We start from the raw sequence: 26,798 nt of genomic DNA, 5'->3' as shown, positions 1-26,798 counted from the left end.
CAACGAAGTCACCAGAGTCGCTTTACAGATATCGGAGCCAAAGATGGGCACCTTGAAGGGCTATGCATCAGCATTGCAGAAGTCGCGTCAAAGAAAGCTGTAGATCTAACTAAAGCCAAGGGCGAACCCGTCGGCAGGGGCACAGTCAAGGCACTGCGCACCTCCTTGGGACCATCAGTCGCTTCAGAGAAAGGTGGCTGACCAAAGATGTCGTACAGGAATAATATGCATGCTTGGTATGGATGGTGAGGAATAAGATTTTACTCCTTCCCAAAAATCTGGTCCCAAGAGATTGGTCAAATGGAGTTGCAAACTTAGAACTTGGCAGGGGGTATTACAACTCTGTGAGACACTTGTTGTACCAGAAGCCACTAGGAACAGTCTGGCTGTTACATTCTTGTGCATCTTAAAGTGATTCACTTACTGGGAGACTTTTTATGAGTCTAAAAGTACCCTTATGCAGTGCATCCTGCTCTATGAAACCAAGAAGACTTGTCCAGTTCAAAGAGAACCAAAGTTTGAATTGGGTCGTGAGTGTCAAAGATAGACTGCATACTTTCTCACTGGGGCATTGTCACAGGAGGACCCAGTCATTAAAGCTCAGTAAACAGTGACTGTAGCAGAAAAGTGTTAACCGAAGCAGGATCTTAAGTACAGGATTTTGGGCATAAGTACCAAGCACACATGCCTGTGTCCTAAATTCCCATTAAATGGCATGAAGATTGTGAACAGCAGTGTCTTTTATTGGCAGTGATGGTTCCTACTATAAACTTTGGTACACACTGTTCTTCTGTGAGGAATACATGGAAGTAGTCACACTAAAGATCCACTCTGGAAAGAAGTCACAGTAGTACGGTTAGGCCTTATTGAATGAAGACCCTTATAGTCAATGGACTCCGACTTGATAATGGTGTCCAGGTTGCGAACTGTTTCCCCTTGATAAGTCCTTTTGCAAGCAAGGGATCTAAGGATGGGTATCTGATGGCCCAGACACATTTGACCAGTCCACCATGAATCCCATAAACCCATAATGGAGAATGCCAGAAGAGATGCAGAGGTGGCATTGGGTAGGAGAGCAGAAGCTGTATGAGAGATAATGGTGCCAGCTCTTGCTCCTACAGGGATCAGACCAGAAGATATGGTAGTGGTATTACATATGCTTTGACATAGTGCACCTCCACTGTCAAGTGGACTTCCAAATCGACTGGAGCAGATGAGTGGCAAGGTAGGCTACCATAGCAGGAAACTGCCTCACAGTGCTTTTGCTTCTTCTTGTGCATTCCATGATTAGTTTTTAACTAAGGATCTTATATTGGCGACTGGGTGGCCCTTTCAACTGGCGCTTGCACAGTTCAGTCTGGCTCAACTACAGGGGAAGGGAGTGCGTCAGAAAATGGACCCACCTACTCAGGTAGCAACTGTTACAGAGACCCCCTCCAGGAGCTAGGCTTGACTCCATGGTTCACCCCTCCACAGTTCTTTGTGCTGTCCCCTGTCCTTTCCATTAAAGCCTATGTGTTTTGGGCATCACTTTGACCTCTGCACCTGACTGGCCCTGAGCTGCTGGTGGGGTAACTTTGGGGTTGCCTTGAACCCCCAACGGTGGGCTACCTTGGACCCAACTTTGAACCCTGTAAGTGGTTTACTTACCTGTGAACTTAACATTTACTTACCTCCCCCAGGAACTGTTGATTTTTGCGCTGTCTACTTTTAAAATAGCTTATTGCCATTTTTGCCAAAACTGTACATGCTATTGTGATAATTCAAAGTTCCTATAGTATCTAAGTGAAATACCTTTCATTTAAAGTATTGTTTGTAAATCTTGAACCCGTGGTTCTTAAAGTAAACAAAGAAAATATATTTTTCTATATAAAAACCTATTGGCCTGGAATTGTCTTTGAGTGTGTGTTCCTCATTTATTGCTTGTGTGTGTACAACAAATGCTTAACACTACCCTCTGATAAGCCTACTGCTCAACCACACTACCACAAAATAGAGCATTAGAATTATCTCTTTTTTGCCACTATCTTACCTCTAAGGGGAACCCTTGGACTCTGTGCATGCTATTTCTTACTTTGAAATAGTACATACAGAGCCAACTTCCTATATATATATATATATATATATATATATATATATATATATATATATATATATATATCTATATCTATATATATATATATATATATATCTATATCTATATCTATATCTATATATATATATAAATAAAAGTGTGTAGCGCAAATCAAGAGTATAACTGACAGAAGTTCTCTATCAAACTTCAAACTAACCTGTGCGGCATGTCCCGCAGAGCAGCAAGGCCAGCTTAACGCAAGTATAACGCAAGATGCCAATAATTGAACATGCATAAATACGGGAAAAGATAAGCAATGGACTGCTATCAATGTGGCATAAGAGCGTCAACGTTAAGCCAGTGTTGGAACAGTTTAAGTGAGCTCGGAAACGTGAGAGCTATTGTTTTTCTTAATGTTAATGTTTATTAGCTTCTGCGAGCACAAGTGGGGATGGCACTGATGCAGTAACAGGGGAAGAGGGAACTGGGAGCATGAATCGCAGACGTTGAGGTAGGAGATAAATTGACGGGGCAGGGACAGCCAGCATGTATAACAAGATTAAGTGACAAACGAACACGTTACTTACCTTCGGTATTGCCTTTTCTGGTGGATACACTAGCTACCTCTGGATTCCTCACCTAATGAATTTTTCCCCATGCACCAGCATCCGACATAAATTTTCTTCTAGCTCTGCACGTCGACGAGGACGTCACAATTGCCCGACTCCCACGCGACACCGTCTGATGTCATCCAGGCAATAAGAGGTCCTCGTCGGCGTGCAGACGTCAGTTATCACCATTTTTTACGTGCCTTTGAGGCGAACAGGTGAACATTGATACTACATATTTGACATGAACACATCAATCAAAACTTATATCCCATCATTTAATTCAACCAACAGAAAAAAATATAGAGAAGAAATATACATCATACTGTATACAGTTCCACAATATCAAATATATATATATATATATACACACACACACACAGACATATAAATATATATACATATATATAAATAATTGCATCAGTATATAAATATCAACAACATACAGATGCTCACCCAAGGAAATCTTGGTAAGACCAGCCAGGCAAAGGGGAGGCGGGTGGGGCTGTGAGGAATCCACAGGTAGCTAGTGTATACACCAGAAAAGGCATTACCGAAGGTAAGTAACTTGTTCTTCTGATGGATACAACTACCTGTGGATTCCTCACCTAATGAATAAAGTCCCAAAGCAGTACCGCACTAGGTGGTGGGTGCCTGAATGGTCAAACCAAGAAACCCTGCAGGATTGACCATTCAAAATGGTCATCCCTCCGGACTTCAGAATCCAAACAATAATGTTTAGCAAACGTGTGGAGGGATGCCCAAGTTGCCGTCTTGCAGATGCCAACCACAGGAACACCTCTAGCGAAGGCCGAAGAGGCTGCCTTAGCCCTGGCGGAATGGGCTCTTATCCCAACAGGAGGTTCCTTCTTTGCTAAAGAATAACACAATTTGATGCAAAGAATGACCCACCTGGAAAGCATTCTCTTGTGGACAGCCTTGCCTTTCCTCTTCCCCACGTAACCGACGAAGAGCTGATCCTCCTGTCTGAACTCTCTCGTCCTGTCGACGAAGAAGCTCAATGCTCTTCTTGGATCTAGTCGGTGTAGACTCTCTTCCTCCTTTGATGGATGAGAGAAGGAGGAAAGTGTGATGGACTGTCCTACATGAAAGGGTGTAACAACCTTCGGTAAGAAAGCCGCCTAGGTCCTTAACTCCACCTTGTCCCTATAAAAGGAAGTGTATGGGGGTTCCACACTAAGAGCCTGGAGCTCACTCACCCTCCTAGCTGACGTAATGGCAACCAGGAAAACAGTTTTTAAAACGAATAACCTTAAGGAATGGGAATGCATTGGTTCAAACGGTGAACCCATCAGAAATGCTAACACTAAGTTCAAATCCCACTGTGGCATAACGAATGGAGTGGGCGGAAACTTGTTAGTGAGACCCTTAATGAACCTCAAAACTATTGGGGACTCAAACAAGGAGGGTTGGTCTGGTAGACACAGAAAGGCTGACAGTGCGGACAAGTAACCCTTAACAGTCGCAACTGCACAACCCCTCTGCGCTAAGGACAGCGCAAATGACAAAATGTCCGATAAGTGGGCACGCAAGGGATCAATTTGATTCTCTCCAAACCAAGTCACAAATTTAGCCCACCTGCTTGCATAGATAGATTTGATGGAGTGTTGCCTGGCCGATAAGATAACGTCAACCACTTCTGGTGGGAGAGAAAAAGTACTCAGATTGCCCCGTTCAATCTCCAGGCTTGTAGGTGCAGGCTCTGGAGGTGGGGGTGTAGAACCTGCCCCTGCGACTGCGAGAGGAGGTCTGCCCTGTGAGGGAGACGGAGCGGGGGGCACAGTGAGAGTTGGAGAAGGTCTGAATACCACACCCTTCTTGGCCAATCCGGAGCTATTAAGATGACTTGGGCCCGGTCTTGGCGAATCTTCCTCAGAACCCGAGGAATCAAAGGTATGGGGGAAACGCGTAAAGCAACTGGCCATACCAGGACAACTGAAATGCATCCCCCAACGCTCCTTGCACCGGATACTGGAGGCTGCAGAACAACGGGCAGTGCGTGTTCTCCCAAGTGGCAAACAGGTCTATCTGAGGAAACCGCCACATCTGGAAGATGTAAAGGACCATGTCTGGATGAAGACGCCACTCGTGATCGGTCGAGATGTGCCGACTGAGACTGTCCGCACGTACGTTCAAAACTCTGGCCAGATGGTTTGCTACCAAGCAAATCCGATGGTCCTGTGCCCAGGACCAGAGTCGCAAAGCTTCTCTTCAGAGAAGGTACAACCCCACCCCTCCCTGCTTGTTTATATACCACATCGCGGTAGTGTTGTCCGTCAGTACCTGGCCCGACTGACAGCGAAGAGAAGGGAGGAAGGCCTTGAGAGCCAGACGTATCGCCCGCAATTCTAACAGATTGATATGAAACGTCTGTTCCACTGGAGACCAATGACCTTTGACCTCCAGGACCCCCCAGATGAGCTCCCCACCCTAGAGTGGAAGCATCTGTTATCACTGTGGCCACTGGAGGTGGCAGCGAGAACGGCCTTCCTTGAGAAAGGTTGCCGACTGCAGCCCACCATCGAAGATCCGCTGCAGTGTCTCTGGAGATGCTTATTGATTCCTCAAGATCCCCTTTGTGTTGAAACCACTGCCTGCGGAGGCACCAATGAAGAGCCCTCATGTGCCAGCGTGCATGAGTGACCAACAGAATGCACGAAGCGAACAGACCGAGCAGACGAAGGACCTTGAGGACTGGAACGAACGCTCCATTCTGGAACATTGGAATCAACGCCTGAATGTCCTGAATCCGCTGCGGCGGAGGAAAGGCCCGATTCAATGTTGTGTCTAGTACTGCCCCTATGAACAGGAGGTGTTGAGAGGGCTCCAGGTGAGATTTGGGCACGTTCACCGAAAATCCCAGATCGAACAACAACTGGGATGTCGACTGCAGGTGATGCCGCACGAGCTCCGGAGACTTGGCTTTGATCAACCAATCATCCAGGTAAGGGAATATTGCTATCCCCCTCCTCCTGAGCTCTGCTGCAACCACCGCCAACACCTTCGTGAAGACTCGAGGTGCTGAAGTAAGACCAAACGGAAGGACCGCAAACTGATAGTGTTGCGATCCCACCACAAACCAGAGATACTTCCTGTGCGACTTGAGAATCGGGATATGAAAGTAAGCATCCTGCAAGTCGACAGACACCATCCAATCCCCTTCGTTCAACGCCAAAAGCACCTGTGCTAGGGTCAGCATTTTGAACTTTTCCTGCTTGAGGAACCAATTCAAAATCCTCAGGTCCAGGATTGGCCTCAACCGACCATCCTTTTTGGGGATCAGGAAATATCTTGAATAACAGCCCTGACCCCTCTCCTGTTCTGGAACCAACTCTACTGCACCTTTCGACAAAAAGACTAGAACCTCCTGTTGTAATAAAAGAAGATGGTCTTCCGAACAGAAGGATGGGCGGAGAGGGATGAGAGGGGAAAACTCCCAAAAGGGAAGAGTATAGCCTTTCCCCACAATATCGGTGACCCAGGAGTCCGATGTTATTGACTCCCACTTGTGGAGAAACTGCAATAATCTCCCCCCCTACAGGAGATGCATGCGAAGGGATTGATGGAGGACTAAGGCTGCTTTCCCTGCTGCACCCCTCTGGAGGAAGAGGAAGAGGCAGAGTGCTTCTGGGTGGCCCCTCGGATACGAACCCTACCCCTTCCCCTATATGATCTATAGGGGTGAGTTGAGGCAGTCTGCTGGCCTGTCTGCTGAAATCTCCCTCGAAAGGAAGAGCCACGCCCAAACCCCCTGAATGCTCGTGAGGGAGTGGAGACGGAGGCCTGCAAGCCTAATGACTTTGCAGTGGCCCTACTCTCCATGAACCGCTCCAAGGCAGAGTCAGCCTTTGTCCCAAAAAGTTTATCCCCATCAAAGGGTAAGTCAAGTAGGGTTGACTGCACATCAGGAGAGAAGCCTGAAGATCGTAGCCAGGCATGCCTTCTTGTTCCTATGGACGTGCCCATTGATCTGGCCACGGAATCAGATGTGTCAAGTCCAGATTGGATGACCAGAGTTGCCGCCGCCTGAGCGTCCGTCAAAAGGTTCAGAACCTCCTGAGACAATCCAGGATGTGTCGTCTTGGCCTCATCCATCAGGGCATAGATGTACCTGCCCAAGATACAGGTTGCATTCGTTGATTTCAGGGCCATGCTGCATGAAGAGAATGCCTTTTTTGCAGATTGGTCCATTCTCTTGGATTCCCTGTCCGAAGGGACCCAAGGAAAAGATCCTGGAGCTGTGAGGGAGGAACATGAGGCCTGCACCACCAAGCTCTCAGGAGTTAAATGTTTTGACAAGAAACCTGGATCCCCAGGAGCCACCCGACACATCCTCACCACAGACCTATTCACTGCTGTCGAAGTCACAGGCTTCTTCCACACCTCCATTATCAGGTCTACGAGTGCCTCATTAAATGGAAGAAGTGGCTCTGCCACATCAGGGTGCAACATTTCAGTGAGAATGTTAGTTTTTTATCACCAGCTGGAAGAGGAAGGTCAAGAAAATCCCACGCCTTCCTCACCACCGAATGGAAAGATGCAGCCTCTTTGGTGTACTCCCCAGGAGATGCTAAGTCTCACTCCGGGGACGTGTCCAACCCACTGGCAGTGTCCAAGCCCTGTAGGTCTCCCAGGGGCTCAGCGATCTCACCCTCTTCCAAGAACTGTCTCTTTTATTCCTGCTCCTCAAGCAGCCTCAGAGCCAATCTCCTGGAGCGCAACCTGGCCTCAATTCTCGACGTCGATAAGGCGCTTGCTGACGCCAGAGACCTTGGTCGGCATCGATCCTCAGATCCATCCGACGCTGGATCCATCGGCGAGTAGGCTTCTTCAGCGTTGACTGAGGTTGTGGTGAACTCATCGGCGCCGGGGCAGCAGACGTCATCGGCGTCACAGGCCTTCTAGGTGACACCATCGGTACCGGCGCCAAGCCAGCACTTCCCGTGGGAAGCAAAGACATGAAGGGTGTCTGTCTGTACGGAACCGGAACACCCATGTCATATGCCAAAGGACCTGAAGGTCCAGACCGGCCACCTCCCGGAGCCATGTTGGCAAAAATGCTAAACATTACATTTAGAAATGCGGAAGGGTCTGTACCTGGCGCCGGGAATGCCGGATATCCCTGTGGAGTTGGCGCCTGAGGTGACACCGGCGTCGGTTCGGGCATCTCTGTCTGCGCCGGTGAAAACGCCGGATCCTGATGAGGATCGACCTCATAGACAGATGTAGGAGAAATAGGAGTCGTCTGAGGCGGAGGTGTTACCTTCGGACTAACCTCCCATGTCTTACGGCGTTGAGCTGATGGCGACCTCGAGCGAGATCGGTCCTTACTCGACAGACATCGTGATCCATGCCGGAGCCGGGAGTCTCGATGACGTCTGTGCGACTTTGAAGATTTAGAGGAAGACCTACGATGGTGATATCTCTCCTTCTTTGATTTCGCCAAGAATAACTTGGCCTCTCGCTCCTTGAGTGCTTTTGGATTCATACGCTGGCATAAACAGCACAGCTCGACTTCGTGGTCAGAACTCAAACACCACAAGCAATTTTCGTGTGGGTCTGTCACCGACATTCGGCCACTGCACTCCCTACAGGGTTTAAAAACCGATTTAAATGGCTGAGACATAGCTCTCTGGAGCCTCGAAGAAATAACCATTACTCGAAGGCATGGAAAAAAGGGAACTGACATCTGCACGCCGACGAGGACCTCTTATTGCCTGGATGACGTCAGACGATGTCGCATGGGAGTCGAGCAATTGTGACGGCCTTGTCGACGTGCAGAGCTGGAAGAAAATTTCCGTTGGATGCTGGCGCATGGGGGAAAATTCATTAGGTGAGGAATCCACAGGTAGTTGTATCCATCAGAATGCGGGCATATATATATTTGTAGCACACATCAAAAGTGTAACTGACAGAAGTTCTGTCTAACTGACCTGTGCGGCATGTTGTGTAGTACGACAAGTCTGGCTTAGTGCAAGTGTAACGCAAAACGCCCAAAACCATGTGTGCATAAATACGGGGAAATATAAACAACAGACTGCTGTCAATGCGCTCACCAGCATCAACATCAGGCCAGCATGCTGGAACAGTTTCAGTGCTCATAAAAGCAAAAGTGAGCAGCTGCCAAAAGCATGAGCAGTGTCTAGACTGCCGTTAAACCAAATAAAAAAAATAGTCTAAAAAACATTTCCTAAAAAGGCTACTGTGTATGCATAGTACTTGGTCCCTGCTCTCGGGGAGAGCTAAAGATGGTAAGAGGCATGACGGATGCAAACCATGGACAAATAGGGAGAAGGAATAACGAACGTGGGAGCCAGCAAACCGCAAGCCTATGGGTGGGCTGAAGCGTACAAAGTACATACAACAGGTCTCTTGAGACAATGTACGCAGTCTAGAGCAGAGACCTAAAAAGTACATTAATGTTCCAATGGCTAATTACGTCCCTTAGCAGAACACCAAGTCATTCAACCTTGTTTGATCATTATTGCAAGTACTCATGCACCATACTGTGCAGTCCACACACCAATGACTGCAGTAACGGAATGTGTACTGAAATTCTAGTTTCTGCAACCCATAGGTGGTGCAAGTACCAGCTCAAATGACCTGGAGGCCATGTATGCTGAATTCAGCATCTGTCTTGAAGCCGGGCTTGGATCACATATGTTTTCAGAGGTCAGTCTCTCCTGCACAACTCTAAGAAGTTCAATCAAAAGAAATAGTTGGACTCCAATTTTTCAACTTGAGAAAAGCTTATGAAAGTGCCAGCTCGTATTCAGGTACTGCTGTTAATAATCACTTCAAGGTTTACCATACTTTAAAAAACCATTAAACATAATTTTTTATTTCTTAAAAAATGAACTACGTTCTGAATTTTGTAAGTAGCTTGTACAAGAAGGATCAACATTAAGTCCCGTTTCGGTCGATTCACTACTTAATTTGCTTAGTCTCATCAATGGTTAATTCATAATTTGAAATTTGAATTGTATTGGTATGCTAACTGTAAATAAGGACTCACGTTCATATATTTGACATCTTGCTCAGTCTTCTTTTCAAGCTCCGATATAATTTCTTTATGGAATTTTCTAAACTAAAAAGAAAATGACACACTAAGTACGGAAGACGCAGCAGAGCAAACAACTAATAAAAAATACTATACATACACTGTCTTCTAGGTAGTCATTCAACTTCCTGTGTGCATCTGAAATGTCTATGAGGACATGGCCTGAAAAAAAAAAGAAAAATATTAAAAGACGGTGAGTAGACTGGTGTTAGATTGGATGAAGTTTAAACACTTCGTATACCTTTGCTAGGAAACACAAAAGACAGACGGGGATCAGGGGTAGTGGTCTGGCGATGGAAAAAAAGGGCGCAATGGTATCTCTCATGAATGTTGCTTTGCACCTCTACCTTCTGAGGAGTTTGAACGCTTCCGAACGCTTAAGCATTGTACAAGTGGATCATTTTATTAGCAGGTGGCCCAATAAAACTAGCAACAACTAGCAGACTTTGAATTAGCTGGATAGACACCAAAAATAAATTGTGAGTTATATAATAGTTGGTCTAATTGTACCATGCAAACTTTTAAAGGCGTGCCTCTGCGAGGTCAGCCTCACGTGTATATCCTGAACAATCATCTAACATCTACACTAAGCTATAAACGAAACCATTTTTCTAAAGCACAGTTTTATGAGCCATGCATGAAAACAGTCCTGTAATACAAGCCATTATTCATGCTGTTAGCGGTCTTAACAAAAATAAATTGGACCTTCACGCTTAAGTAGATCTAAAATATAATAGTAACTTAGTACAGGTCAAGAGCAGAGCGCCGAAATGAGGAACAAAGAAAGGTTCACTGAATTTAAACTGACTGCCAGATTCTCACTTAGCAACGCTACCAAAAAAATAATATTGATTTAAAAGTTCCATTCATGGTTTAGTTAGTGACCTTGATTTTTCAAAAACGTACATTCTAGAACATCACGGAGCTGAAATCCACTGTGGATAACATGATGTGCCACTTTGGGAAGCATGTTTCGCTTCAGAAAAAAGGTCTTATTGGACTTATTTTTGGACACATTTGACACCAGCAACAAACTTAGGAGAATAATACAAACTTAATATAAATGTCACTTTCATAGCATTATGTGATGTATACATTTTGCAGAAATCATATATGGAGTAGGGAATACCTTCTGAAAAAAAAACGTATTCGAAAATCTGCCCTAAAGTTGGTCACATTTTTCTTTATGGAACCTAAACTTTTTCCTAATTTCAATTGTGACAGAGGCACTTACTTACACGCCACTCACACTCAAAGTTGCACGATGTACGGATAAAAAACACACACATACACCAACAATGAATACATTTTTAAACAGCATACCCGTCTATACAACACCAAATATGGACATCACAGAGACATGATGGAACCCGGTATTAAACTAACTTAAAGTTAATTACAAACGGCAGAAGATAGTGCTAGGTCCGTGCTGCACATTTTAATTAATATCAGAAGAGATGCTTACAAAGCGACCAACAAGTGACACAAGCAACGTGCTCTTCCCTACCAAGGACCATGCTAATGCACAAATGACAAAAAATGCAATCTGACATGACATCAGTTGTACGATGCATCTCACGCATAGCACGGAAATAAAGGTCGTGATTATATTAAATCAGAGCAGCACTCATTGTTCCAAGCACATGTATAACCATAATAAAGAGTAGAGGAGAGCATCACTACGGTGCAGCTAGCAGGTTGGACAGTGATCACAAAGGCTTAGGGCACCACGGAAGCAAGATGTAACAAGAGTTCTTACAAAGAGAGGCTAAAATGTTGGTAGGTAGCTTGCCAAGAAAATATAAAATCCATTAAACCTAACGTCTGTGCCGCATTTTTATGGAAAATCTGAGGCAATAGCTGAAAAACTGCCCTGTATACAATGGCATAACGTGAACCTCAGAATTGTCACACAGCTGTTGAGTACTATAATCAGCCTCGATCTACAAGGAGGAGTTGCCAAGATGGAGATAGACGAAAAAGGCGAAAATCTCATTGGATAAAGCAAGTTATTTCCACAACAAATATAAGAGACCAGCAGTTCTTGTGCAAGCAGATTTGATAGATATCTACAGTGTTTAGGGAACACTGGAACCTCTGTCTGAATCCAGAGTATAGCTCTGTGACCCCTTAATGTATAGCAAATTATATCCACCTGGAGAATACCTTATTTTACACATCTAATATATATAGATACAGGAATGTTGAAGCAAGGTCATGCTTACAGAGGTGGAATTCTCAAGATATGAAGCGATCTCCACAATGTGCAAGAAGAACGAGTTACTTACCTTCGGTAACGACTTTTCTGGTGGATACATTAGCTACCTGTGGATTCCTCACCTAATGAATTCTCCCATGGCGCCAGCATTCGACGGAAATCTTCTTCCTAGTCTCTGCACGTCGACGAGGACGTCACTCTAGCCCACGTGACGCCGTCTGACGTCATACAGGCAATAAGAGGTCCTCGACGACGTGCCGACGTCAGTACCAATCATTTTTTACGTGCATGAGAACAACCAGGCAATGCAATGAAAGAGCAAGGCAACATCCCATAACATTGTAAAAATACACAACATTGCATGAATAACTGTAAATCTTTTATATATATATAACTCTCTCTTTTTAAAATATATATACGCATCAAGTATATACACAAAGATATATACATATATACATATATAAATATATTATATACAACATCTATTGCACCCTCGAAGACCAAGAGGAGCGCACTCAAGGATTACTTGGTAAGACCAGAAAGGCAACGGGGAGACGGGTGGGACCGTGAGGAATCCACAGGTAGCTAATGTATCCACCAGAAAAGTCGTTACCGAAGGTAAGTAACTCGTTCTTCTGATGGATACAACTACCTGTGGATTCCTCACCTAATGAATAGAGTCCCAAAGCAGTACCACGCCCGGCGGTGGGTGCCTAAATGGTCAAACCAAGAAATCCTGCAGCACTGACCGTGCAAAATGGCCGTCCCTTCTAACCTCAGAATCCAAACAGTAATGTTTTGCAAAAGTGTGAAGGGACGACCAAGTTGCGGCCTTGCAGATGTCGACCACAAGAAACCCTCTGGCTAAGGCCGAAGTGGCCGACTTAGCTCTGGTGGAATGAGCTCTAATGCCCTCAGGAGGATCCTTCTTTGCCAAAGAGTAACAGATTTTAATGCAAAGAACAACCCACCTGGATAGTGTTCTCTTGTGGACTGCCTTTCCTCTCCTCTTGCCCACGTATCCAATAAACAGCTGATCCTCCAGCCTGAAATCCTTTGTTCTATCAATAAAGAAGCTCAACGCCCTCTTTGGGTCCAGACGGTGCAGTCTTTCTTCCTCTTTGGAAGGATGAGGCGGAGGATAGAACGTGGACAAAGTAATTGCCTGAGCCAAATGGAAAGGTGAAACAACCTTCGGGAGGAAAGCAGCCTTGGTCCTCAACACCACCTTATCCCCATAAAAAGTTGTATAAGGGGGCTTTACTGATAAGGCCTGCAACTCACTCACTCTCCTTGCTGATGTTATAGCTATCAGGAAGACTGTTTTTAAAACCAAATACCTTAAGGGGCAAGAATGCATAGGTTCAAAAGGGGACCCCATAAGGAAAGTCAGGACCAAGGACAAATCCCATTGCGGCATAACAAATGGCTTTGGAGGATATTTATTTAGAAGACCTTTCAAGAATCTGATAACAATAGGGGATTTAAATAAAGATGGTTGGTCTGGAAGACATATGAAGGCTGACAAGGCCGATAAATAACCCTTAATGGTAGCCACTGCACAACCTTTCTGCGCTAGAGACAGAGCAAAAGACAAAACGTCTGATAGATGAGCATGCAAAGGATCAATCTGCCTCTCTCCACACCACGTAACAAATTTAGACCATCTATTAGCGTAGATAGATTTAGTGGAGTGTCGCCTGGCCGCTAATATAACATCCACTACCTCAGGCGGGAGAGAGAAGGAACTCAGGTTGCCCCGTTCAATCTCCAGGCATGTAGGTGCAGACTCTGGAGGTTGGGGTGTAAAACCTGCCCCTGCGACTGCGAGAGGAGGTCTGCCCTGAAAGGGAGACGGAGCGGAGGGCACATTGAGAGTTGGAGAAGGTCGGAGTACCATACCCTCCTTGGCCAATCCGGAGCTATTAGGATGACTAGAGCCCGGTCCTGGCGAATCTTCCTCAATACTCGAGGAATCAAGGGTATGGGAGGAAACGCGTAAAGCAACTGGCCGCACCAGGTTATTTGAAACGCATCCCCCAACGCTCCCTGCATCGGATACTGGAGGCTGCAGAATAACGGACAATGCGCGTTCTCTCGAGTGGCAAACAGATCTACCCGAGGAAACCCCCACCTCCGGAAGATTAAACGGACTTGATCTGGATGGAGACGCCACTCGTGGTCTGCCGAGAATTGGCGACTGAGACTGTCCGCACGCACGTTCAAGACTCCGGCCAGATGGTTTGCTATCAAGCAAATCTGATGGTCCTTTGCCCAGGACCATCGTCGAAGAGCTTCTCTGCAGAGAAGGTACGACCCCACTCCTCCCTGCTTGTTTATGTACCACATCGTGGTAGTATTGTCCGTTAGGACCTGTACCGACTGACCACGAAGGGAAGGGAGGAAGGCCTTGAGAGCCAGACGTACAGCCCGTAACTCTAACAGATTGATGTGAAACATCTGTTCCTCTGGAGACCAAAGGCCTTTGATCTCCAGATCCCCCAGATGAGCTCCCCACCCTAGAGTGGAAGCATCCGTTATGACTGTGGCCACTGGTGGCGACTGCTGGAACGGCTTTCCTTGTGAAAGATTGTTGCTTGCAATCCACCACTTCAAATCCACAGCAGCATCTCTGGAGATCTTGACAGTACTCTCTAGATCCCCTTTGTGTTGAGACCACTGCCTTCGGAGGCACCACTGAAGAGCCCTCATGTGCCAGCGAGCATGCGTGACCAACAGAATGCAGGAGGCAAACAGACCGAGCAGACGAAGGACCTTGAGGACTGGAACTACCGCTTCATTTCGAAACATTGGAACCAAATCCTGAATATCTTGAATCCGCTGAGGCGGAGGAAAGGCCCGACCCAATGTTGTATCCAGTACTGCCCCTATGAACAGGAGGCGCTGAGAGGGCTCTAGGTGAGATTTGGGCTCGTTCACCGAAAAATCCAGGTCGAACAACAGCTGGGTTGTTGACTGCAGATGATGCGACACAAGCTCCGGGGACTTGGCTTTGATCAACCAGTCGTCCAAGTAAGGGAATACTGCTATCCCCTTCCTTCTGAGTTCTGCCGCAACCACCGACATCACCTTCGTGAAGACTCGAGGTGCTGAAGTAAGACCAAACGGAAGGACCGCAAACTGATAGTGCTGCGATCCCACCACAAACCGGAGATACTTCCTGTGTGACTTGAGTATCGGGATATGAAAGTAAACATCCTGCAAGTCGACAGACACCATCCAGTCTTCCTTGTTCAACGCCAAAAGCACCTGTGCTAGGGTCAGCATCTTGAACTTTTCCTGCTTGAGGAACCAATTCAAGATCCTCAGGTCCAGGATTGGTCTCAAACGACCATCCTTCTTGGGAATCAGGAAATACCTTGAGTAACATACTCGACCCCTTTCCTGCTCTGGGACCAACTCCACCGCGCCCTTTGAAAGGAGGGCTTGTACCTCCTGTTCTAGCAACAGGAGGTGTTCTTGTGAACAATAAGAAGGGCGGGGCGGGATGAGGGGCGGGAACTCCCGAAAGGGGAGGGTGTAGCCTTTTCCCACAATACTGAGAACCCAAGTGTCCGTTGTAACAGTCTTCCATTTGGTGAGAAAATGCTGTAATCTTCCCCCTACAGGAGAGGAGTGAGTGGGAAATGGTGGAAGCCTAAGGCTGCTTCCCCTGCTGCACCCCGCCCGAGGATGAGGAAGAGGCAGAGTGCTGCTGAGAGGCTCCTCTGGTGCGGACCCTACCTCTCCCTCTAAAAGATCTATAGGGATGGGAAGAGGCAGGTTGCTGATATCTTCCCCGAAAGGAAGAGGAGGAAGAGCCACGCCCAAATCCACGAAACCTCCTGAAAAATCTGGAAGAGGCCGTGGAAGAAGGAGCTTGGAGCCCTAACGACTTAGCCGTGGCCCTGCTCTCCTTAAAACGTTCCAAGGCCGAATCAGCCTTGGCTCCAAACAGTTTGTCCCCATCAAACGGGAGATCCAACAATGTGGACTGTACATCCGCAGAAAAGCCCGAGTTACGGAGCCAGGCCTGCCTCCTTGCCACCACAGTTGTGCCCATTGCTCTGGCTACCGAGTCGGTCGTATCCAGTCCAGTCTGGATAATCTGGGTCGCAGCAGCCTGGGCATTTGAAACAACATCCAAAAGACCCTGGGGAAGCTCTGTAAATGATGAGGAAATGTCATCCATCAGAGCATGAATATACCTCCCCAGGATACAGGTTGCGTTGGTGGCCTTCAACGCCAGACTGCAGGACGAAAAAATCTTCTTGGACTGCGCCTCCAGTTTCTTTGAATCTCTGTCCCCAGGCACCGTCGGGAAAGAACCAGGCGCTGACTTGGATGAACAGGAGGCCTGCACCACCAAGCTCTCCGGCGTAGGGTGCCTAGACAGAAAACCAGGGTCAGTTGGAGCCGCCGATACCTCCTGGCCACGGCTCTGTGAACTGCTGGGGAAGATGCCGGCCTCTTCCACACCTCTAACACCGGATCCAGCAGAGCGTCATTAAATGGCAAAAGAGGCTCCGCCGCAGCTGAGGCCGGATGTAGCACCTCTGTTAGAAGGTTTTGTTTAGCCTCCACCACCGGCAAAGGCAGGTCCAAAAAACTAGCTGCCTTCCGTACCACTGCGTGAAAGGAAGCAGCCTCCTCAGTATATTCTCCCGGGGACGAAAGATCCCACTCAGGGGAAGTGTCCAGCCCACTGGCCGACTCCAGACCACGCAGCCCATCACCCGAGTCCTCTAGCTCTCCTTCCTCCAGGGCTCGTTGGTACTCCTGCTCTTCTAATAAACGGAGAGCACGTCTCCTCGAATGAAGCCGTTGTTCAATACGCGGAGTCGACAATGCCTCCGCCGAAGTCGAAGATCGGCGCCGATCTTCAGAAGTCACCGACGCCGCGTCCGGCGCCACAGGTAACTTCGGCGCCGGCGAAAGAGCAGTCGAAGCAGATGGACCCACCGGAGTCACAGGCCGAAATCCCGACGTCGACGGGATGGAAATCCCCGGGGCCAATGAAGCCACCGGAGCGGCCACCGGCGCCGACACCGGCGCCGAGCCCACGTTCCCAAAAGGGAGAAAGGGCATAAAGGGTGCCGGCCGAAGAGGCGCAGGATCACCCAATGAAAAGGCCAAAGGCCCAGCCGGAGCACCCCCTGGAGCCATCTGTTGGAAGATGGCATACATCGCATTAAAGAATGCGGAACTATCGGCTCCAGGGGTGGGAAAAGCCAGATACTGGGGTGCCTGTCTCGGAGGCGACCCCGACGCCGGAGATAACACCTGAGGCTCCAATACCTCAATCACCGACGCCTGTCCAGGTGAAGTCGGAGACGCCGGAGAGGGCAACGGCGTCGAAGGATGCGGCGTAACCGTGGGACTGATCTCCCATGTCCTTCGGCGCCGATCCGAAGACCTGGAACGAGTCTCCTTTGAATGACGCCGAGATTCTCTACGGCGCCGGGAGTCTCGATGACGCCGATGTCTTGGCGAAGAAGACTTCTTGTGATGCTTCTCCTTTTTCGATTTCGCCATAAACAGCTTCGCCTCACGTTCCTTGAGGGCCTTTGGATTCATGTGCTGGCATGAATCACAAGTCGAGACGTCGTGGTCGGAGCTCAAACACCAAAGGCAGTCGGAATGAGGATCCGTCACTGACATCTTGCCTCCACACTCACGACAAGGCTTGAATCCAGACTTTCTCTGCGACATTATTACCACAGCGAAAGACTACGCAGCAAAAATACACTGTAACCACAAAAGTAACAGTTGCTCCCTCGAAGATAACCGTTTCGAATGCACGGAAAAAAGGGAACTGACGTTGGCACGTCGTCGAGGACCTCTTATTGCCTGTATGACGTCAGACGGCGTCGCGTGGGCTAGAGTGACGTCCTCGTCGAGGTGCAGAGACTAGGAAGAAGATTTCCGTCGAATGCTGGCGCCATGGGAGAATTCATTAGGTGAGGAATCCACAGGTAGTTGTATCCATCAGAAGCCAGTCTGCCACATTCATATGGCACTTCTGATTAAAATGAACCTGATGCAGGAGTGAAACTTTAAAACAAAGATATGGTCTTGTCATTACCTTGCACCCTCAGACTTTAAAGACAAGGGATAACTGTTATATATTGGTGGACCTACAAGAGGAAAAACTACAGCAAAGGCAGTACATAACATTATCCACTTGGTTACTTTGCATGCATTGCAAATGCAGTGGGTCCTCTCATGATGGCCTGAGAAAGTAGTAATACCATATACTAACACAAGATGTGCCGACTGATGGGCAGCTTTAACACCTAGCTCCTCGGTTAGGTCAAGGTTTCTTGCAGTTTCATATCAAAATCTTGACAGCAAGGAATTCCTATCCTACTCTGAGAATTCCATATCTCCCAACTAATCGGACCCAAGGGGATAGAAAAGATACCATATACCCACAAAATGTGATGTCCCACAACGGTCCTATCCTTGTAGCACCTTGTAAAACATCAGTGACCAGGCTGAGTTCGAACCAATCCCCCCAGAAGATCTGATGAAAAGGATCAAACACCTCAAACCATCCTCGTACTTCAATGACATCACTCCATCAATCATCATTAGTGACAATTTCCCCCTCTTTAAAAAAGCATGACAATGCATCGCTTGACCAATCAATTTTCCCAGACTCATTAAAATAGAGTCCTATCACCTCCGGTTGTAGAAACACAACCTCAATTCAAACGTTCTTTCCAATTATCGACCTGTCACAACCCTTCCTTGGCTAAGCAAAGCACTTAAGGGTGCGCCTCTCTTCAACTTAAAAGATTACATAAACAAAGGTAATCTGCTTGCAGTTCACAAGTCAGGATTCAGATCAGCACATGGTATTAAAATCACCACATTCAAAATCCTTGAAGACATTCACCATATTCTTGATTGCAGTGACACGTCTCGATCTTCTCGAACTACCACCCTTGACAAACAACAAGGATGGACTGGCAGCCCAACTGTCTGTGCAGCTCAAAACACGCTTTGGCCTCAAAGGTGCAGCCCTCAAATAGTTTGGATCCTATACCTCTAACTGATCACAAACAGAGGTGCATGCCAACAAAATATATAGTCCATCTCCTATGATATGTTTTCTTCTCTCAAGTTTCCATCTTTGCTTCCACGCTCTTTGACTTGTACATGGAGCCACTATAAGAAAAATGGCATATCAAACACTCAAATCTAACTTAACACCCACTCTGCTCAGGACATTTAAACATTACAAGACAACTTACTGAGGTTGCGATCCAGGATGTTTAAGAACTGCCTCACACTAAAACTGAAAAAAATGTATTCATCCTTTTCTGTCTAGGGTTATGAAAGACTTCAGACCAAAATTAATCGACAATCTAAAATTACTGGAATTTACCCCATCAATCTTTCCCAAAATCTTTTCCTGGGATTAACACTGAATACAAACCTCTCCTTAATACTCCATTCAAAATGGCCAAATGATCAAAATGTTACCTCGGTACATATAGGAAAATAAAACTGCTGTTATTCCCATCCCTTATAAAATCAGCAGCCAATGCTCTCTTTCAATCTATGACTGACTGGCAATGCGGAAGGGGGTGGTATTCCACAGACTGCACTCGCACCTCTGAAATTCACCCCCCCATGCACCAGCTAACCTTGTGTAACCTACTAAACGATTCAACCACATTACAACACGACCATAAACATATGTTTTACTGTACCAAATTCCTGTTCATCTTTATAGCGACGGTGATGGTGGCTACGGAAATAATAATATATGGACTAAATGATGAACGTAAAAGGTTTTAGCAAAACTGGCATCCTTGATTGAGCACCTTTTGGTAATTCAAACTTGCCCACTGGACAACATAGACTGAAGGCTGTAGACCTGAACTACTAACTTTCTTTATGCGAGACACTGAAGGAAATAGAGCAATATCAAATTAAAGGGGGCAGGCGGGTGTCTTTGTATCTCTACCTTTAGCAGACCTGTGAATGCATGGGAGGAGGTGGGGTTATGCTACAAATTTTTAAAATGGAAAAGTGGATTAGGTGTCTTGTCTTAGATTGACTAATGTATTGCATTGATATGCATACTCTTCTCAAACAAATCGTTCAAAAAACAAAGGTACACTGCCCAGCAACCTGTAATATAAGACCATTCTGTTTCAAAAGTAAAATGTGCCTAGCTACAAACATACCTAAATACTGATATGAATGATCAGAAATACTAAAATAATTAAGATACCAAAGGAAATAGTACTAGACTTTATTTGTTCTCAAAAGTAAGAATTCTTAAATGAATGAAAATGTTTGGAAATAATAAGAAAATATATTATTACTTACCCAGTTCTTTCGAAACTGGTGATACACGAGTCATTTCACCAATCTTTGCAACAGAATCATAATAGGCTCGTCCTGCCTGTATCATTGCTAAAATAAATAAAACATGCAATACATATATATAGTAATAGTTTTCTCATTTAACCACGCTGTAAAATAAATAACTTCTTCAAAACTTGACAAGAAATAGTTTGTCACTTCTAACAAAGGTTAGGAGCCTCTAATCTGCAAACTGAGGTTAAGGAAGACAAAACTGACCTTATGGTGGCCAAGCTACCTATAGTCCCTATCTTTAGATTTTCCCTCTACTACTAAGGGGACAATATGTGGGTTCGTAGCTAGAGATGCTAAGCTTGGAACCGGGAAGCCAGGTTTGAAACCTGGATTCTGCCCAAATCACTTACATATGAACCTACCTAAAAAAGAAATATATAGAACATAATCTGATCTTGCTCTAAATACCCTTGGGCTCATGTTCGGGCTATTAAGAAAAAATGTATTATCTAGTCAAGCAGCAGTGAGACTTGGAACTACCTCTTAAATCTCGGATGACGAATGGGGAGAAAAAGAGGGAGCGAGAAAGAAAAAAAAAATAGTAACAAATTTCAAATGGCAATGCATGCGCCTCCTTCACTCCAGGTGGGCATGCAGCTGCATAAATTCTCTCTTTATAAAAACAACTTGGCATATAAAACAGGATTTTGGACCAGGAGTAGAGAAACCAACATAATGGCACCTTTTCTTAAATCCTACTTCCTTGCTCTTTTCTATTTTATTTATAAGATTTCATGGCAATAAAAAAGGAAACTTGGAGAAAGAAAAAAAATTGAGAAACAAGGTTCTTTTGATTAATTGGTCGAAGCAAGCATTGTTTCATGAGAAATATTGCAATAATGGTGTTTGCAAAACGCATGTGGCTCACACAGTCATTCTGCACGTTTCCCAGACATTAGCATGAATAGATAAGGAAACTAAGCTACCTAAACTCTTGTGGAAGGTGCATACATTTGACAAAAGGGAATACTGTACCTTAAATTAACAATGGAAATATATTAGGTAATCCTTCGTGCATCAGTGGTTTTAGAAGCAGTTTTCCCTGAGTGTTGCCCCTTGTATAGAACAGGGTAGGCTGAAGAACATAATCCCTGGTGCTGCCAGATAAAAACAAAGTGTGTTTCTCACATCAACGTTTTGCAACACAGTTGCCAGTTAAGGAAGCATGCGTGCAGGAAGAGGACTGCGAAATAGATATTGAGGACTAGGAAAACAAATCAGTCCTTTGGGGAAAAAAATCCCTGTATACTTTAGATGTGTAATTAAACATTTCGTTTTTCTAGTGAACATGTCCACCCCCAGGTTGTAATGTTGTAGAATTTCAGAAAGGTTATCTTAATATACTGATTCGAATGTCATGAATGGTGGAAGTCGTGAAGGTATAGACCAAAGGTCCCACATTTTCCTCCAAACACCGTTCTGATTTTGTTTTCCTTCAAGAATCAATAGAGAATGAAAACCAGGACTTCTCTGAGATGAAAAATGACACAGCTTCTAGTATTTTCTTGAAGAAATGTGACGTGACAGTAAAAAACCACTGGCCATGTTCAGACTATACGCATTGTAGGTGAAATGTGCCCAGTGACAGTAAAACAGATATGGCCACCTACTGTGGATGTATACTCCCCATAAAGACGTTCTTGGTGAGGGCACTCCTCCCCCAAAAAGTCTTTAGGGAAACATGGTGTGTGGTGATGCGAGGGTAGGTTTAGAGAATTTATTAAATTTACACTTTTGGAGGGCTTGTTGGCTTACATTTGATAAATCTATTCAATATCTAACAAATCGAAGGAGCAGAAGAGCAGTACCAATGTTATGAAGAGAGCTTTTTTAAATAGTTCAGACTCAACAAAAACCCTCACAGCATCTGAACTCCGGAAGAACTGAAAAGTGCCAAATCTCATGAAGGCCTTTAAATAGAGTGAGGTAGGGATCGATGAGCCAAAATATATGACAAAAGGCAAAGCAATGTTACCACACATTGTAGACAGATTTGGTGCCAAAATCTTGCAAAATGTCAGTAAACTATAAAACACACAATTATTTGCCACCACTTTTGAAGCAATAGTTAACTTGAAAACCTACCAGTTACAGATTTTTCGTAGACCTTTCCCAGAACAACTAAATTCCGCAATCCTGGATTAAACTGTTCCATTACATTCTGGTGGAAGACAAAAATGACAAGTATTTTATTGAATATTTATAACTTGAGCATTGCTTTTCAGTTTCCCACATTTCATAAAATGTTTCCAACGTGTGCCTAGCGAATATACTAAAAATGCATACTCGAATTGAGGCAATGCTTCCTAATGCCAATAAATAGCTTTAGCTAATTTAGTTCTGTACAGCACTCTCTCTTCAAGATTATTTTAGCTATGGCACTTAAATAATCCACTTGCGTCTAGTATGAAAGGCTTTTAAGATGTCACTGGTGTGTGTTTGCCAAGTTTTAGACAGTCTAGCAACTCACAACAATTTGGTTATGTTCCTGAAAAATGCCCAGTACTGCAAGATCTACTGTTGGCACAGTTTCAGTACCAAATATAGGCCCATATTTATACTTTTTTAGTGCTGCATTTGCATAATTTTTTGTCGCAAAAGCGGCGCAAACTTGCAAAATAGATTTATATTTTCAAGGTTTGTGGCCTTTTTTGCGTCAAAAACAGAGCAAATGTGGCGCTACAAAAGTATAAATATGGGCCTTAGTGCGCAAAATTAATAAGCCTTAGGAAAGCCAACATGTCTTGCTTTTCTGTGGTAAAGTATTCAAAAACAGGCATTGCCAAGTGTTACAGTAGTCGAAATGGTGGTAACAGAAGTCCTAGTAATGGCAGGAGTAATGGATTTGGTGATGCTAGCAGTAGTGCTGGTGGTGGGAATGCTGGTGGGAGTAGTAGTGTGGGGGTAACGGTAGCAGTGTTAGCAATGGTTATTGTGATGGTAGTGATAATGGTGGTGGTGCCAATTTAATTTTCTTAGTAGCAATGGTAGTAACTGCAATATAGTAGCGATAAAGGTAGTGGTAGTAAATACAATGGTGTCAACAGTGGTGTTAGAAATGGTGGTGGATTTGATGGAATGGTGGTGGTAGGGATGGTGTTAATGGTGTTGAGAATGAATGTTGTCTGGGGGGTGGTGTTGGTGTTTGTTGTGGTAATGTGACAGGGTAATGATGATAGTAACAGTGGTATTAACGGTGTGGTGATAATAGTGGTAGTAACTGTGATGGTTTTGGTAGTATGGTAATGTGATAGTAAAGACACGGGTGTTAACGGCGAGGGTGGTACTGATAGAGATGGTGGTGGTAATGGAAATAGGGTGGCGGTAATTGTGATGATTGTAATTATAATGTGGTGGTAATGGCGGTCATGGTAGTGGAAGTGATAATGGTGACTGGAGTAATGGGGTAACGGTGACAGAGAGTTAAAGAGAAGGGAGCAGTTTGTATTGAGGAAACAAGCAAATGGAATGACTTTTAGTGCATCTTACTGCTATAGCTTAGGAGATGAAATGCCACCCAAGCACCAAAAGGATGAGTATAAACGAAGCTGGGATCTTGAGCGAGAAATGAAAAAAGAGAAAATTATCTTCTTGAGTGAACAGAAGGCACAACTGGCTGCTGCATATTATTTTAGTGTACCTAGCATCCCCTGCAATGCTAGCACATTCCCAATGCTTTGATGCTGCTGCACTAGCAGCGAGGCTTGTGGGGGAAGATCCACAGTAAGAAGGAAGATGTGGTCCAGCAACAGCCGAGATCTCGTGAGAATGGGCGGCTATTCTGGCCACAGATCACTTCTGAATAAATATGAAAAAACAAACGCCCCATTTTAAGAGTAGGCTCGCGTTTGAACTCTGACGAAACATGAATGAAAACCTCCTGCGCTAAAATTCCTTAAAAAGGATTCGTTTCTGTTCACAATGAACGTAAGAGCTAAAGAACTGAATGTGTGAGGGCTGAGCGTTTCCTGATGTAATCGTCCTACATGCACTATAATTGAAGTACTCTACAGAAGTCTATATGATTCAGTAAAGAGCCAATAGCATTAGAGTATAGAGCAATATTCTTCTAACACTATAGTATGCATATTTTAGAATTAGTAGCAAAACGTCATTGTGACAACCGCCAAAGCCATCTGTAACAAGACCTATAAATGCCCCCCTGTTAAAAAAAAACATAATCGGCAACTGCAAAATTTGTACAGCTGTTAATCCTTCCTGCATCTCAGATTAGTGTAAATTACACGCTGCATCAACAGTGTTCTTTACTAATTGCATCAGTAACCAATGGCAATCCAGCCGATTATACTGCAATCAATTTCGTATATTGTGGGCTGCTGAACCCTCCAGCATATTTCAAAATATTTTTGAAACACACTCACAAAAACAACCATAAAGACTCATTTAAACATCTGCACTACAGATTCTATGCAGAAGACATACAACCTAAGTGGTACAATAAATCGATCTCTCAATTATTTATAGGATTTTCGTGTTGTGTGATGGCTGGGTGGACAGCACAGGTGCACGGCAGCAAAGCACCTGATGCATGTTATCTGGTAATATTAGTTCTTACCTTACTTTCTTCACAACTATTTGGGAATTGCACAAGACAAGATGGGTCCGAAAAAAGATTTCCAAATAAAATGCTGTCTGTAGGAGGTGTGGTCCAGATTGTTGCCTGACATATACCTGGGCTTTGAAAGAGCTTCTGGACGACAATCAATGCTCCCCTCACTGTATTGGTATAAGTCTAAGTTTTGATTAAACTGAATCAGTTTTGAGCTACCATAGGTACTTTGAAAACAGCCGGTGGCTCAAACAGCCTATGTTTTCCAGAGTGCAAGGAAACATCAAGGTTCTTTATTCACAGTGAGGTTCTTTATTCACAGTTGGTGAAAGCACTACATCTTGATATAAGTTAAACTCTCTTGGCAATTTTAGAATGAAATTAGGAAACATTCACTTCACTCCACCTTTAAAGAGAATCTAATGCTTGTTGGAGAACGGATCCTGACGCTCACCACTTTTCTACTAGAGATCACTGCAACTATTTTACAATTATATTTTATTGTATCTATGCAAAGTACTGTTCTGTCGGACCTCTGAAAGAGATGATTATCAGCACTGAGTACATTAGGCTGAATTTAGGTAAAGAATATCAGTACAAAATAGATGACCAAACAGCGTGACAATTGTTAAGTTGGAAGATGGCACAAACAGCTAAATCTAAAAATCTAGTTCACATTTCTTTAAGATCCCCAGACAATAATAATTCACAAGCATTACTTTAGTGAAGTACCTTACTGAAGATCAGCTGCCCATTTACAAAGCCCCAATAAACATTAATTTAAAGTTGGTAGGTGGTCTGAAATTCTGTGGCGACAGCCTGAGGGTGTTAAAAAAGTAACTTGATTGAAATACAAGTAAAACCACTGGGGATGTGGTTGAAAGCTCAAGACTATGCTTGTCCTCTTTCAGAAATTAGGATTCCAAAGCAAAATATAAAACTGAAAACGAACATTTAATGGGAACCAGCAGACAGTTTCAGAAAACATTATTATAGCGAAGGACATTGTTCTCTTTGGAAAGATAGTCTTCTATGAAACGAATGGGGATATTTATGAGGAAATCATAAGAAATTCAGAAACTCTTACATTAAATGGATATTAATGACCATTAACTCAGCTCAGAAATATCTAATGTTGTGGTCAAGTATTGGATGTAAGATGATTTATTATAACAACATTTAAACCGTATCACCTAAAGTGTTTACTGCAGCACTGAAAGTGTAGAAGATTTGGTACAGGATATTATTGCTGCTTCATCTACAAACATGTCCAAGACATTTATATTACCAATGGAACAGAAAAAGTCAATCCTATTTACAGGATTTAAAAGGCCTGGGTCTTGCACTAGGTTCTTGCATTTAGTTTGTGTTATTCCAACTAACCATGTTGATGCTAAGTGGGTATTATTCTCATTTGAGATACTGGATCATGAAATCAAATTGAATCCCCACATTTCAGTCTGGAGTTTGGAAATCTGCCTCTACAATTAATAATGTGGTGGTTTTGGCTTTCAACGCCAGGAATTTGCCCTGGGACTAGCACTGTCACACAATGTTTGCTTTTGTATTTTAATAAAGTGAGTACTTGATAGGACAGGCAGCTTCACAATTCGGAACCCGTTACACAGTGGGCTATAGGTATTAGGCTGTTAAGATTGGTTACGCCATTAAATAAAGAAACAGGGACGTTTCTGAAAAGTTATGCTGGAGTAAATCAGGGATGTAAATCACATCACTCATTCTCAATTTATACATATTGGATTTAGAAAAGGGTTGACTTTGAAAATAATTTTCTTTTTTTATCTAGGCAGAGGACAAATCTCTGCTCTCCAGTGTACTGATGACATTAT

At 44.6% G+C, this 26,798-nt stretch overlaps 1 protein-coding gene across 1 annotated transcript in view; it reads right to left on the bottom strand.

Moving 5' to 3' along the window:
* The window catches only part of BAIAP2L1 (BAR/IMD domain containing adaptor protein 2 like 1), a 517,223-nt gene that overhangs the window by 364,902 nt on the left and 125,523 nt on the right, over nt 1-26,798 (bottom strand). The window contains exons 2-5 of the mRNA XM_069210135.1: nt 22,464-22,539; nt 20,328-20,414; nt 9,864-9,925; nt 9,719-9,790 (exon numbers count right to left, since the gene is read on the bottom strand). Coding sequence (XP_069066236.1) covers nt 9,719-9,790; nt 9,864-9,925; nt 20,328-20,414; nt 22,464-22,539 — 297 coding nt within the window. The remainder of the gene's footprint in view (nt 1-9,718; nt 9,791-9,863; nt 9,926-20,327; nt 20,415-22,463; nt 22,540-26,798) is intronic.

Source organism: Pleurodeles waltl, chromosome 10 (assembly GCF_031143425.1).
Source record: "Pleurodeles waltl isolate 20211129_DDA chromosome 10, aPleWal1.hap1.20221129, whole genome shotgun sequence".
Classification (NCBI taxonomy): domain Eukaryota; kingdom Metazoa; phylum Chordata; class Amphibia; order Caudata; family Salamandridae; genus Pleurodeles; species Pleurodeles waltl.
The sequence above is the reverse complement of the archived record's forward strand: the minus strand, read 5'-3'. Positions and strand labels throughout refer to the sequence as shown.